Source organism: Tenrec ecaudatus, chromosome 4 (assembly GCF_050624435.1).
Source record: "Tenrec ecaudatus isolate mTenEca1 chromosome 4, mTenEca1.hap1, whole genome shotgun sequence".
NCBI classification, from domain to species: domain Eukaryota; kingdom Metazoa; phylum Chordata; class Mammalia; order Afrosoricida; family Tenrecidae; genus Tenrec; species Tenrec ecaudatus.
This window is the reverse complement of record NC_134533.1, coordinates 6,262,664-6,278,187: the sequence shown is the minus strand read 5'-3', so window position 1 is coordinate 6,278,187 and position 15,524 is coordinate 6,262,664. Positions and strand designations below refer to the sequence as shown.

The window sequence follows — 15,524 nt, the reverse complement described above, 5'->3', positions numbered from 1 at the left end:
ATGGAGAGGAACCCAGCATTGTGATAGCCTATAGTCACATGTTCCTGTGGTGTCTACTCACCTACCAACCTGGCTAGGCTCCAACATCTAGATTGTTACACAGAAAACAGCACAGAGTGCAAGGTGTCTGCCTCAGTAAGTCATTGCCACATCACATCAGCACATTATTGCCAAACTGCTGAAAATCATATCGTTACTCTCACCTCACAGCTCAGTGTTTATTACTGCCAAACTTACCTGGTTAGATCACAGATTTTTTACTCTGGTCATAAATGTGAAATGCCGGCGAGCTAATCAATAAATGAGGAGATTGTATGCTTTTCTCTTAGCAGTGTCCTCTCACTTCGCTTGTGTTTATGTTCTCATTTGACAATAAAAATATCCACCCCCTATGTAAAAGCTGTTTGCAAAAGTGAACATGCAGCATGGTCCCAATCTTGTTTTAAAAGATCTCATAGATATGCAGATATATATAGTGAAACATCGAAAGATAATACAGCATATATGTATTTTAAATCATTTTATTGGGGCCTCGTACAATTCTTTTCACAATCCATACGTACATCCATGTGGTGTCAAGCACATATGTACATTTGTTGCCATCATCATTCTCAAAACATTTGCCTTCTACTTGAGCCCTTAATATCGACTGCTCATTTTCCCCCTCCCTCCGCCCTCCCTCATGAACCCTTCATAGTTCATAAATTATTATTATTTTGTCATATGTTAACACTGTCTGATGTCTTCTCCCCCCCCCCTGCCCTCTTCTCTGCTGTCCATCCCCCAGGGAGGAGGCTATACATAATTCTTGTAATCGGTTCCCCCTTTCTACCCCACATTCTCTCCACCCTCCAGGCATCGCCACTCTCACCACTGGTCCTGAAGGAGTCATCTGTCCTGGGTTCCCTGTGTTTCCAGTTGCTATCAATATAGTATACTTTTATTAATTGGCAATTGATACATATGTCATTCCATAGTTCAGTCACATCAAGCAATATTGTACAGTGACTACCACAGTCCCTTTTCAGACATTCTTTTTCTTCCTGAACTCCTGGACCTTGATTCCCTTATACCCTACCACCACTGTATCGTGCCCGCCCCATCCCCCACCCCCCGAAACCCTTCTACTGCTTGCTTTCCTTATAGGCTCATCAGTACCGAAACACAGGAGAACACGGAACACGCCTTTAAGAGGGTGACCTCCAATGACATAACACCACTGTGATACACCCTAACATGAACAAGCAAAGACAAAACAAAATTACAGAAAATGTTAAAAACCAGATCAGGTCCAGCATGCAGGAGAGTGGAGATCAACTAACAACGTTTTCACTGTTCAAGTCAGATTTATGCCTTTGATCTTGTATGCTCATCTCTCCAATGCACTCTCTGTAGTAACCACGTTCCTCCCATCCCTCAATTGTGGGTAGAGGGAGATCACTGGAGGTTTATTTCCAATGTCGTTCCCACAGATATATTTTGGGTTCACACCGTCATCCATAGCCCTCTGCAAACCTGATTCTCACAATTTAGGCTCTGGCAATAATCCTTCCTTCGACTTCAGATTATCTGGTTTATAATCCTTCAGTGAATGCTAATGGTGTGCTGCTTCCCTGTGGACTTAGCGGACGTCTCACGTAGACTGCTGCTTGTGTGGAGACAAGCCTTTCAGACCCCAGGCACTATTTTATCTGATAGTCGGGCTCTGTCTAATTTCTTTGACACATTTTATAGCATACTTTTTAATCGTCATCCCAAGAAAGGGGGAAAAGAGAGGATATGTTTGCTTCTGTACAGATTCTTGTGTTTTCTGAGTTACTGATGATATATATGAGGAATATCCAGAATGTGTGGGAAAGTTCCATTGTCTTTTAATCAATTTTTCCATGAAGCCTTTGAAGACCAGTGAAGATTACCATTTTTTTCAAGGGAAACAATTTTTCCCAAGAAAACCTATATCTTTGTTTATGAATTATTGAATATAAAACTGCAAACTTTCACCTAATCATTCACAATAAAAAATTTTTTAAGTTTTTTTTACTTTTCCTTTTCAAAAATACTTTTGTTACCTATGTTGCTGAACTCCAAAACCTAAGTTTTACTGCCCAAACTTGAGATAAAATGATTTTTTAAATGTATATATTATCTGTTCTTTTAATAGATAGTGAAATATCCTAATTTTAAGTTAGAAATTAAAACTAATCTATGGCCACTTTCATAGGTAACTTGCATTAGACAGTTACAAGACAGCCCTTCCCAGTGTTGTAACAAATCCATTTGACTACTCTCTCACTTGTGCTGCAGAACTGATGGCACAGTGGTTATCCTTTGGGCTGCTTATCTACAAGGTTAGCAGTTCGAAATCACCAGCTGCTCTGTAACAGGAAAGACTGGGCTTTCTACTCCCATCAAGAGTTACAGTCTCAGAAACCCACAGGAGCAATTCTACCCTGTCTTACAGGGTCACCAGGAGTCAGCATGAGTTTGTTTGTTTTTTTTGTGGGGGGGGGGGGATTCAGTTGTGGCTGCTAGGTCAGGAACAGTATCGATTACCCACTAAGCAAGGTAAACACAGGTTTACTTATCAATCTATAGTGAACCAGTTTACATGTTTTCACATCAAAGATTCTGGGTCTGGCCGGCAGCCATCTGTCCTCCAACCCCACTGCACCTTCCTACCGACTCAGAGCCTTGTGTGACATTTACGTTCCCTCACAGGCCTGGAGTGCTCAGTTAGCAAGGTAAGCATGCCTTTTTTACTACATCCTAGTAAGTAAACTCAAGGAAGCCCACGCTTCCCTTGGTGACTGGGTACTCCGTGGACTGAGCAGCTTTAGGGATGTGAGAGGACACTTGGCCCCAGAAGGAAGAAGCCCCGTAGGAAATGGGCTGTTGTGCTGTACACATTCATGGTACAATCGGTGCCCCCACTCTCGTTGAGTACATGTGTATTAGCAGCGTCTTCTCACTGCATCTTCTTCTTCCCTCTGGCAGATTTGGAGTTAAATGGGTTGGAGTCTGGAAATACAGACGAGGACCCGATGGATCGCGAATCCCGGCGCTTGAGCAGTAGGCGCTCTGTCCTCACTAGCCCTGTAGCCAACGGGGTCAATCTGGATTATGATGGACTAGGCAAAGCCTGCCGGACTCTGCCAAGTCTGAAGAAAACACTGTCCAGTGACTCATCTTCTGACTCTAGCCGGGGTTCCCACAATGGCCAAGTGTGGGATCCCCAGTGTAGCCCTAAAAAGGACAGGCAGGTACATCTGACTCATTTTGAGTTGGAAGGCCTTCGCTGCCTGGTAGATAAATTGGAGTCTCTGCCATTGCACAAGAAATGTGTCCCCACGGGAATAGAAGATGAAGATGCCCTCATTGCAGACGTAAAGGTAAGTGCCTGTGCTGAGAAAAGGCATCTGCTGCGCTCGCTGGGGCTTAGAAGGAGAAGGTACACAAATCCTGATTGTGATTCATCCTGAGAGGAGCTCTCTGTGCGCGTATGTTGCTCGGAGTTTTCGTTGCTGAGTGAGGTTCCAGCCTTGTCATGAAAACATTAACAATTGTACATTCACTCGCACCTAAGTCCTAAAAACAGGTTTTACATAAAGGAGAGCCAGAATGTGTGTCGTATGTAATGCTGCTTTCCACTTGGGCATCCACAGATGAAGAAGCAGCCTGTTTCAGGGCCAGAGTAGTTGATAAAGGCACCAGTAGTCTCACAGCAAGCAGATTGAAAGAAATAATGCTTGTTCTCTGTTGAGTTATGTTAGGAGTAAGTAGGTTTAGTATCTTTAGTTAAGCATATAGCTAGTATTAAGACTTAAATACATGGAACCAGTTTCTAAGAAAAATATCACTTTAAGTAAAATCCATTGTACTGCTTTTCAAGGCTTTTCATTTTGTACATTTTTCTTTTCAAGAATTCTCCCAGCATCCGTTGTCCTCACAGCCTCACCCACACCTCATGTATTGTTCTCAGAGAAATTGACGTTATTTGTAAGAAATCCAGATTTGTTGTTTGAGTTGGAGGGAATTTTTAAAGGGCTTAATTCATAGCCTTTCATGTGAACATCAAAAATCTAGAACTGGGGATAATTTTTTTTTTCTAACATCTAGGTGTTGGGAGCTGTTCTGGGTGCAGCACATGACTGCATTATAAGGCTCGTTCACAATTTGTGATTCCTGTTACTTTAAAAACGTCACACAGATTACTGTAAATCACAAGAGACTTTGTAAGTAGGGAAAAATTTTATGTGGCCTCAAGAAAGACTGTAGATATTACAATAGGTCCCTTCCACTTGGGGCTTTAAGAATCTCAAAAGAAGGACTGATCTGGTGGTGTTGGTCCTCTTCCATTGTGACAAACTGGACGGCTGGTTTTAATAGTTTATTCTTATGAGGTTTACAGGTGATGTCAACTTGGCTTGTACTTACGGAGGAAGGAACGAACAAAGTTCTCCATAGGTGTAGTGTTCCTTCTATACTGATTCATGTGTAACAAAACAACTTCCTATTCTTAGGTGCTGTCCAGTTACTTACGACTCACAGCAACCTGCGTACAACAGAACACACCTTCCTGAGCCCATTGTGGCAGGCTGTTTCCGTCCATCTCTCTGCAGGCTCTTTTCCTTTCCCTTGGCCCTTTGCTTTACCAGGAGTGATGTCCTTCTCCAGGGACTGGTCCCTCCTGGTACCTTGTCCAAAGAACATGAGAGGAAGTCTCTCTCACCCCCTCATTGCTAAGGAGCATTCTGGCTGTGCTTCTTCCAGGACCACTTGTTCACGGTGTCTATTACTACCCTTTGCCAACACCTTCATTCAGAAGTATTCCTGTCTTGAGTCCTTCCTGCTGCCTAGTTTTCCTATGAGGCCACTTTAAAATGCCATGGCTTGGGTCAGGTTCCCCTTAGTCCTGAAAGTGACAGCTTTGCTTTTTCACATTGTAAAGGATGTGTTTTGTAGCAGATTTGCCCAATGCGGGACATCACTGATTTCTTGATTGCTGCTTCCATGGCCATTGATTGTGGATCCAAGTAAAGTGAGATCCTTGATAAATTCAGGATTTTTCCCCCAATTTATCACGATTGTGCTAATTGTGAAAATTATTCTTTTTCTTTATGTTGAGTTATAATCTGTACTGAAGATATTTCCCTTTCACTTGTAATTCCTTCAAGTTCTCCTTACTTGTAGCTTATAAGGTTGTGCCACCTGCATGTTGCAGGTGGTAAGCGCGTCTTCTTCCTACCCTGAGGCTGCAGTCTCATAGAGTCCTGATTCTCAGGCTACTTGCTCCGTTTACACATTAAAATAAGTGTGGGGCAAGGACACAACTCTTAACACACACCTTTCCTGATTTTCAACCACATAGTATCACCTTGTTCTGTTCTAGTGACTTTTTCTTGATCTGTACAAGTTCCACATGAATACAAGGAAGTGCTTCTGGAACTCGCCTTCTTCTCAGTGGTATCATCACATAATCATATGCCTTTGCATAGTAAAACATAGGTAAATGTCTTTTTTGGCATATTTTGCTTTTAGCCAAGATCCAGGTGACATTAGCAAAAATATATCCTGTATTTTATTTCCTCATCTGAATCTAGTTTGTATTTCTTTTTTCTTTCTTTTTTTAAGATCATTTTATTGGGGACTCAAATTTCTTATATTTTTCTGTCAGTGTACTACTTTTTTTTGGTTTTGTAGTTAACCTCACAATTTGCATGTCATATTGATGATATTGCTTGATAATTTCAATCTGTGGGGTCACTTTTCCTTCAAGTGGGCACCAATATAGATCTCTTACAGTATTTGGAAACCAGCAGGTAGCTGAGTTCCACATTTCTTTGCATAGATGAGTCCAAGTTGTCCTGGTATTGCGCTCTTATTTTTTATTATTACTTTGGAGTCTCTTGATTAGTAGTCTGTATTCTTGGAGCTTTTATTTTCGTTTGCTAGTGCCTTCAATGCAGCTTAGACTTCTTCCTTCAGTCCCATTGGCTCTTGATCATATGCTGTTTGTTGATTGAAATGGTTGAGCATCAGCCAATTGTTTTGGTATAGTGAATCTCTGTATTTTGTCGTTTTTTTTTTTTTTAATGCTTCCTGTATCATTGGATATTTTGCCCATAGAGTCAAACAGTATTGCACCTCATGGCGTGAGTTTTTCTTCAGTTCTTTCAGCTTGAGAAATGCCGGCACATGTTCTTCCCTTACGGTTTTCCAACACCAGATCTTTGCACATTTCATTTTAATACTTTGTCTTCTCAAGCTGTCATTTGAAATCTTTGTTTAGCTCTTTTATTTCATCATTTCTCCTAGTCACTTAACTACTCAGTGGAGAACAGCAAATTTCAGTATCTCTCCTTTTGTATTTATTTTTTATTTTAATTTATTATTAATTGGGAGTTAATATATATGTTATTCCATAGTTCAGTCACATCAAGGAGTATTGTCCAGTTGCTGCCACAATCCGTTTCCAAGCATTCTCTTTCTTCCTAGACTCTCCCACCACCACCACCACTGTACCTCCCCATCCCCTGAAACCCTTATTCTACTTGCTGTCCCTAGAGGTTCATCCACCCTGCGTTTCCTACACCATAAGACAGAAAGACAACACAGCTTAAAGATGGAGACCTCCAGTGACATGGCACCTTTAAGATACTCCCTAATACGAACAACCAAAAACAAAACAAAAATACAGAAAATGTTGAAAGCCAGATCAGAAAATGCATGCATCAAAAGGGGGATCAACTGATGAAGTTTTAACTGTTCCAGTCAGATTTAACCCTTTGATCTTCTGTACTCATTGCTCTAATGCACTCTGTTTAGTAACCACTCTGCTCCCATTCCTCAGTTGTGGAGAGAAGGGGATCACCAGAGGCTTATTTCCTGTTGTTCCCACAAATGTATCTTGGGCTCCCACTGTCATCCACAGCCTTCTACAAACTGGATTCTCACAATTTAAGCTCTGGCACTAATCCCTTCTTCAATTTGGGATTATATGATTTACAATCTTCCGGTGACTAGTGGTGGTGTGCTTCTTCCCTGTGGACTTAGCTGATGTCTCACGTAGACGGCTGCTTGTGTGCGACAAGCCTTTCAGACCCCAGACTCGTATCTAGAAAGCCAGGCACCTAATTTCTCATTTTTCCCCACTTTTGGCTATAACACCATATCTTCTGTGGTCCCTTCTTGACGGCGAATATTGAGCCAGAACCATGATGTATGAACTAATTGTTCTTAAGTTGGAGCTCTAGGATTCAGTGTGAACACAAAACCCATTCCTGGACCTATGTTTTTTGTTTGTTCATTTTTTTATCTGCCTTTGGCTCCCTTTCAAAACCTCCCTGTTAATTTATGGATAAGAGAGTCTTATCAATTATCCCCCTCATCTCTTCTGATGTCCACTTGGGTCTTTTTTTAAAAAAAAAAACCCAAAATGTTTTATTAGGGGCTCATACAACTCTTATCACAATCCGTACATATATCAATTGTGTAAGGCACATCTGTACATTCATTGCCCTCATCATTCTCAAAGCATTTGCTCTCCACTTAAGCTCTTGGCATCAGGTCCTCATTTTGTCCCCTCCCTCCCCACTCCCCTCTCCCTCATGAGCCCTTGATAATTTATAAATTATTATTTTATCATATCTTGCCCTGTATGACGTCTCCCTTCACCCCCTTTTCTGTTGTCCATCCCCCAGGGAGGAGGTTACATGTAGATCCTTGTAATCGGTTCCCTCTTTCCAACCCACTCTCCCTTTAACCTCCCAGTATCGCCACTCACACCCCTGGTCCTGAAGGTATCATCCACCCTGGATTCCCTGTGCCTCCAGCTCCTATCTGTACCAGTGTATATCCTCTGGTCCAGCCAGACTTGCAAGGTAGAATTCAGATCATGATAGTGGAGTGGGGGAGGAGGAAGCATTTAGGAACTAGAGGAAAGCTGTAGTCTTCCTCGGTGCTACATCGCACCCTGACCGACTCATCTCCTCCCCTAGCCCCCTCTGCAAGGGGATCTCCAGTGGCCAACAAATGGGCTTTGGGTTTCCACTCTGCACTCCCCCCTTCATTCACTCTGGTAAGATTTTTTTTGTTCTGATGCTGCCTTAAACCTGATCCCTTCGACACCTTGTGATCACACAAGCTGGTGTGCTTCTTCCATGTGGGCTTTGTTGCTTCTGAGCTAGATGGCCGCTTGTTTATCTTCAAGCCTTTAAGACTCCAGACGCTATATCTTTTGATAGCCGGGCACCATCAGCTTTCTTCACCACATTTGCTTATTCATCCACTTTATCTTCAGCGGTTGTGTCAGCAGGATGAGCATCATAGAATGCCAATTTAATAGAATAAAGTATTTTTGCATCGAGGGAGTGCTTGAGTAGAGGCCCAGTATCCTTCCGCCACCATAATACTAAACCTATAAACATATACACATAGATCAATTTCCCCATCCTCAAATATAAATATATTTGTATATGTACATGTCTTTATCTAGATCTCTATAAATGCCCTTTGCCTGCAAGCTCTCTCCTCTATTTCCCTTGACTTTCCTCCTGTCACTTGGGTCTTTTTTGTCTTTTAAATGACCTTTTTCTTCATGTGTGACAGCATTGACGTCATCCTGTGCCCTGTCTGATCTGCAGCCATTAATGCTGTGTGGAATCTGTTAAGGAGGTGGTCTCTGAGTTCACATAGGATGTACGTAGGGCTCATCTACTTCTTTCAGTTCTCTTCAGTTTCTGCTGGAACAGTTGATGGTCTGTGCTTCAGTCTGACTGATACTGAGCTTCTCCATTGTTTCTTTCTCTTTTTTTAGCATTAAGGTTTTTTTGTGTCTTTTTATATTAGTAGGGGCTCTTATCACAATCCGTACATACATCAATTGTGTAAAGCACATTTTTACATTCGTTGCCCTCATCATTCTCAAAATATTTGCTCTCCACCCAAGCCCCTGGCATCAGCTCATTTTCCCCTCCCTCCGCCTGCCCCCTCCCTCATGAACCCTTGATAATTTATAAATTATTATTTTGTCATTTCTTGCCCTGACCAACGTCTCCCTCCACCCACTTTTCTGTTGTCCGTCCCCCATGGAGGAGGTTATATGTAGATCCTTGTAATGGGTTCCTCCTTTCTACCCCACCTTCACTCTACCCTCCCAGTTTCGCCACGCTCACCACTGGTCCTGAAGGGATCATCCACCCTTTATCCCCTGTGTTTCCAGTTCCTATCTGTACCAGTGTACATCCTCTGGTCTAGCAGATTTGTAAGGTAGAATTGGATCGTGATGGGAAATGGGGGAAGTATTTAGGAACTAGAGGAAAGTTGTATGTTTCCTCGTTACTACACTGCACCCTGACTGCTCATCTCTTCCCGTGACCCTTCTGTAAGGGGATGTCCAGTTGCCTACAGATGGGCTTTGGTCTCCACTCTGCACTCTTCCTCATTCACAATGGTATGATTTTTTGTTCTGATGATGCCTGATATCTGATCCCTTTGACACCTCGTGATCACACAGGCTGGTGTGCTTCTTCCAGTGGGTTTTGTTGCTTCTGAGCTAGATGGCCACTTGCTTACCTTCAAACCTTTAAGACCCCAGAACAGATGCTATATCTTTTGAAAGCCAGGCACCATCAGCTTTCTTCGCCACCTTTTTTTATGCACCCATTTGTCTTTCGTGATTGTATCAGGGAGGTGAGCAGGACACCTCGTGATCACACAGGCTGGTGTGCTTCTTCCCTGTGGGCTTTGTTGCTTCTCAGCTAGATAAACGCTTGTTTATCTTCAAGCCTTTTAAGACCTCAGACACTATATCCTTTGATAGCCAGGCACCATCAGGTTTCCTCACCACATTTGCTTCTCCATTGTCTCTTTCTATAGCCACAGTTGACTTAATTTCTCTATTCCATCAAGCTAGGTCTGCATGTATAGTTGCTGTTTTGTTGAAAAGTATTTCTGACAAAGAAATTGTTGGTTTAACACTAGGATTCCATTACTGGCATGTTAGAGAGACCATATGATTATCAAATTCAAAATGGCCAACACCTGTTCCTTTTTGTGCACTAATATCTTGGATATCAACCTTTACATGTTCCATTTTAAATTTTGACACCTCTCAGCTTTCTTAGATTCATACTGAGTACATTTCTCGTTGTGGCTATTAGTCGATATTGATAGCTGTTTATTTTCATTTTGTGTCAGGCCCCATCAGCAAATGAAGCTGTTCCCAAAGCTTTACTCCCTCCTGGATATTAAGGCAGACTCTCCTTTGAAAAAGTGGCACTTTCCCACTGGAACTTGATATCTCCCCTAATCTGAGGGGCTCACCTTCCATCCCTTTGTCAGATAATGCCCCAGTGTGATTCAAAAGCTTCCACTAACCAACTGTTAAGTCGATCCCTTGAAGCCTCCTTACCACAGGTGACTGGCTCTGCTGGTGTGCGAAAGACCACACAAGCCCCCACTGCACAGCACACGTGTATGGACGGGCGGTGGAGAGCAAAGGTCGCCGCCCTCCCTCTGGCTCATACACCTGATGGTGGGACTTCCGATGGTAATGGTTGTGAGAGTGTGGGAAGTGTAGCAGTTCCTCTCTTCTGTATCCCTCTACTCTCCTCATGGGGCCTCTTCACTGGGATGCTGAATAATTGCTGAAAAGTATTTCTACCAATGTCACTGCCATTCTTTTGGCCTGAATATCTGCATTTCTAATTCTTGGGGTGGGGGGGAGCTTTTTAACCCTAAGATGCATCTATAGATAGATTTGACCAGAACACTTGTAGATCTCAGAAGCCATGTTGTGACCTAGTAATCAAGGTATGAGGTCAACCGTCAAGATAGGACTCCCCACTCCTCTTAGGTGAAACTATCGGAACAGTGCTATTCCACTCACATCATTCCAAGGCGGGGAAAAGAAATTCAATAGAGTTCTTTTAAACGTAGAAAGACATGGGTCCATTATTTTTCAGAGTAAAAGGATGCCGTGGGAAGGGGAGTGAGTGCAGAAGGGACATACATACAAAGAAGATTTTGAGCACCACGCCAAGTGCTACGCAGAGAGAAGTCCCTTGGTCTAGCGGGAATTAACAAAAGCCACAGCAGCTGTTGTGGCATCAGAACACGTGCTTCGAAGGATTAAGGGAGTTTTCCCTGCAGTGGTGAGCCCATGCTTTCTCTGGCTCAAACCCTAGTCAAACTGCAGCTGTGGTAGGAGATAAGCCTGCTTGGCCCCGTTCTGCAAGTAGGTAGGTTCATGATTCCTACATGGGGCCAGTTTAGTTTTGTCTGAGGGTCAGGCATAGTAGGTTGCTCCTAAGAAGAGAGCATGGAATTGGGCCGGTGCCGAGCCTCTGCAGTGCTGGAGGACGGAGCTGGCGGCTCTGGGGACAGCACTGCAGTGGAGGAGGCCAGCAGGCACAGGCACACACACCCCTGCCCGCAGAGAGAGGAACTGCTCACTTCGCAGCTCTGAGCCTCGCAGAACTAGCTGGCTGACAGGAGAGGAAAAGTGAAGCGGGGCCAGGGGATTACGGGTTACTGGTTACCTGTGCCTGGGAAAAGGCTCTGAAGATGCTGACATGTTAGGTTCTAGGCATCTGAAGAAAGGAACCTTGCAATAGAATTAGAGCAGGGGCACTGGAAAGAAAGAGGACCCGAGCATAAAGTGGGCCCAAGGTCGAATGGGGGCAGCTGTGCCTTTGAGGTGTGTTGGCTAGAGCAGGACAGATGGCACAGCCCCCTTAAGGGGAGAGACAAGGGATGGGGTGGGGGGGGCATGCTAGCTGCTGACCTGGAAACCTGAGTTTTTAATCAGACAGTATTGGTTTGTTCTTGGTTATTTTAGCAATAAAGAAGCCTTTTACAGATACATATGTAAAAAGCAGCTCTTCATGCACCCATCTAGCCCCTACCTGCCCCTTAACTCACTCAGTGAAACAAGTTCAGTGTTGTTGCCTCCTGTACTACTTCCTGTTTTCTCGCAGTTTGAAGAGCCTGCCTGCCACACTGCATCACCATAAAGGCTTGTTTCCCTTCTGTTAAAACCACCAGTTTGTCTCAGTGGGTTTGTGGTGAAAGTGCGTGATACTGTCCATAAGGTGCTCATTCAATAGGTGCTTTACTACAGAAAAAATGTGTTGCGAATCCAAGAAATACATTTGTATGGGCCAGTGAATTATGCCTGCCTACTCTGGGCCAGTAGGCGGCCTTAGTCTTGAGGCGAAAGGGGCCACGGGGCCATGGTCCAGCCTCAATTGGGGAGACAGGTGTTCAAGTGGCTAAGTGGCCAAGAAAACACGAGCATTGAAGGTTTTCAGGTGTTCTGTATGTATGCATGAATTTGACATGGAGCACAGAGAGGGATGGTGCTCAACTACCCTGTGGGAGAGGATGCCAGTCACATCTTTGCTGTTAGATGACCCAAGCGGGTAACAATGGCTTTATGTCCGTGGAAAAAGCTCTCAGTATACAAGCTTGCAAATCACTATGGTGCACTGAGCTACTGCTGCTACCTAGGAGTCTAACCATTTATTTCTTTAGTTCAGCAAAAAATTGACTCTACAAGATCGCTTGATGTAATTGATTTATGGATTGTTATAATATCTGTAAGAGCCCCCAATAAAAAGATCAATTAAAAAATGTACACTAGACTTCATCCTGAGGGTGGGATGAGACTGAAGTGGTAAGCTTCTAGTAAACACAGACGTTGCGGTCATATAACACTTTAGAAGGTGAATGTAGCTTAGTAAAGTGTGGAACTGGAAGCAGATCCCATACACTAGTTCTGAATCCATTAAACCAGCTGTTTCCTGGGGAAACGTAACCTGTACCAAGAAAACTCCATAATAATATCCATATTGAGCAGAAAGTCGTCGTGAGTGCTCTAACAGGAGGTTAGATACCTGGGATACTTTTAAATGTTCTTAATCCTGGGGTGATGCAGTGCCATGGTCGTGCGAATTCTGATCTTTGTCACCTGCCTTTCATTCTGAGTGAGTTCAGGGAAAGAATTAGGCCTTGGTTAATGGGTGATTGCAAAAGTCTCGAGTGAGCTTCCTATCGCTGCCTGGTGTTTGTCCCTTCCTGGCAGCCTGTAGAGTTTGCACTTGCTACTTGAACTTTTACTGTGTCCTGGAGTAACATATTTCTCCCAAGCACTTGTGCTTATCACTTCTCTGGATTAGATGGTGCACAGGACCAAAATAAGCCTTTTTCCAGAGAAGGTAACGTTTTCCAGCATAAGTAAACTGATTTCCCCCTGGGTCTCTATGCCTGAAGATCAAGCAGGAGGCTTAGGAGTCCCTGTAAACACATCCAGAGGGAGTTCAATGGAAAGCCCAGAAGACAGCCCTTCCTCTGGTGGACCACTATCAAAGTGAACAGCCCCTTAGCCCCACCACATAATGTAAGTCTGTTAGGCTACTGAACTCCCACCAGAAACTTACTGAGATAACTTCTGTGGAAATAAGTAGGAACGTTGCCCTGTCAGGTAAACGCCAGACTCTTGGCCTGAGTTCATTATGGCAAAGCAGCATCTATACTTTCCCAAAAAGCTTAGTTACGTTTACGAGGCTCTACAGATGAGAGCCCCTTGAGCCAAAAATGCTGCTCCCAGAGTTGAGCTCCCCGTGTCTGCCCCACACTGGTGGCATGACCTTGAAGATCCCAGCTGAAGCAGCTCCCCTTACAGGCACCTTCCCCTTCTCTGTGGCCCAGAGACAGTGAGTGGCTGCCTCTGGCCCTGCCCATCTGTGGTTCGCTGAAGCTGGTGAAACAAATCGGAATGGGACAGAATTCCCCGAGTCCTGCCTTTGTAAAGGCAGGGCAATTGATGGGGAGAGTCACCACCATTAACTGTTCACCTGAGGCTGCTGGGTGCGGGGCTGGTGCCTGCCTTCCTCTGCCAGGGTCAGTCTCGTGAGTTAGCCAGACGTTGTGATAGGGCCCAGCTCATCTGAATGTGTTTTGTTAAGTGTCGAGTTAATTCCACCTCGAGGTGGCCCCGTGTAACACAGAAGAACTGCACATGGGCTTTTCAAGGCCGCCATCTTTATGAACCTTTCTCCCACTGGTGGTTTTGGGTCTAGTAACCCATCATCTAACCACTGCACCACCAGGACGGCGAGCTGTGCAGGCCTTCTGTCCAGTAAGGCAGTTGTGCCCAGGGACGTCTCTTGTAGATTAAACAGGAGTACTGTATGGAACATCCCAGTATTGGTTGGAATGTATCAATTCTAAAGGTATTTCCACAAGCATATTTGCCAGCTTGGGAACAGTTGGAGCTGCGGCAAAGGCGTGTGTGCCCAGGATGGGTGGGTACCTCCGGAGGTAGCTTACTCACAGGGCCAGACCTGGGTGCCTAGCACACCCCGGGACCAGCCCCGGGCACCCCGAGTTTGTGCCTGAGCAGGGCAGTGAGAGAGAAGTGTGTGTGTTCAGCCACTAAGTACACTGGCTGTGATAATACGAGGTGGTGGAAGGAGAGGGTGTGGATGAGGCAAGGACGAATGTGGGATGGGAAAAGGAATGGGTTAAGGCCGCCCTTTCCCTGCTGGCGCCTGGTGGAGGCGGCTGAGCCGCCTTGGCTTCTCCGATTGCAGGGCGGCGGCAGGCAGCTCCTCCAATGGCGAGGGGGCGTCCCGCGCTCACCGCCGCCTCCGCCTCCTCCCTCCCGGCTGCAGTGCCTGGGCCGCGGCTGCTCGGCTCCCCGCCTGCCGCCTTCCGTTGCAAAGCATTTCTGGGAGCTGCATGTGGGTGACGCAGCAGCATTGTTCACAGGCACAGGAAGCCGCGCGAGCGAGCGAGCGAGGGCTGGCAGGGAGTGGAGCTGTGTGCTGCTCTGCCGGGAGCCTGCAGGCTGGGGCCAGCCGCCCAGGGCCGTGCTGGGGGAGCTTCCAGAATGTCCAAGTGAAGTGGGATTTTCCTGGAGGCAGACAATCTAACTCCTTCGGCACAACTTCCGACCCAGAAAGCAAAACAAAGACACTGGGGAAACTTCAGCCAAGAGCTTGGGCAGCGGTGAGACGCAAGGTCAGGCGGACGGCAGCAGCCCTCTCGGGCTTTGGGGGTGGTGTGTGCTGGTGGGGACTGTCTCTCTGGAGAGGGCGAAGAGCTGCCTGCTGGGCTGGCTCAGGACTCTGCTGTGTGACTTTGGGGGTCGCCGTCACTGCACTTGCTTCTCGGTGGGTGGCTGGCATGTGCTGGTGAAGTGGGTTGCTCGCCTCTTCTGCCCAGCCAACCTGGGTCTCCTCCCTGCCTGTGACCCATAGGGTGGGAGACGGGCAGTGAAGGTGCTCCCAGAGGCCCGGAGCCAAAACAGGCGACTGCCTGTCCATCTTTCTCACTCCCCGGAGCCCTCAGCCCCAAGCCCCCTCTGGCTGAGCTGGTGGCTTCTTTTTCTGGCTCAGGAAGGGCCTTGGCTGGAGGAGTGTGCTTTTTTTCCCTGTGCGAAGGATGTTCTTTGGCAGGGGGGGGGAGGTGGGTCGCCTGGCCACATGGGGTTAGGGAGGAAATCTGCATTCTACTCACCC

The 15,524-nt window shown here is 45.6% G+C and overlaps 1 protein-coding gene across 2 annotated transcripts in view; it reads left to right on the top strand.

The window, feature by feature from the left end:
• The window catches only part of KDM2A (lysine demethylase 2A), a 95,440-nt gene that overhangs the window by 66,616 nt on the left and 13,300 nt on the right, over positions 1–15,524 (top strand). Inside the window, exon 12 of one of the 2 annotated variants that reach the window (XM_075545298.1) lies at positions 2,995–3,389. In XM_075545298.1, the coding sequence (XP_075401413.1) occupies positions 2,995–3,389 (395 nt within the window). Of the gene's footprint in view, positions 1–2,994; positions 3,390–14,588; positions 15,025–15,524 lie in introns of those variants that run through there. The other variant, XM_075545299.1, reaches the window with a different exon arrangement.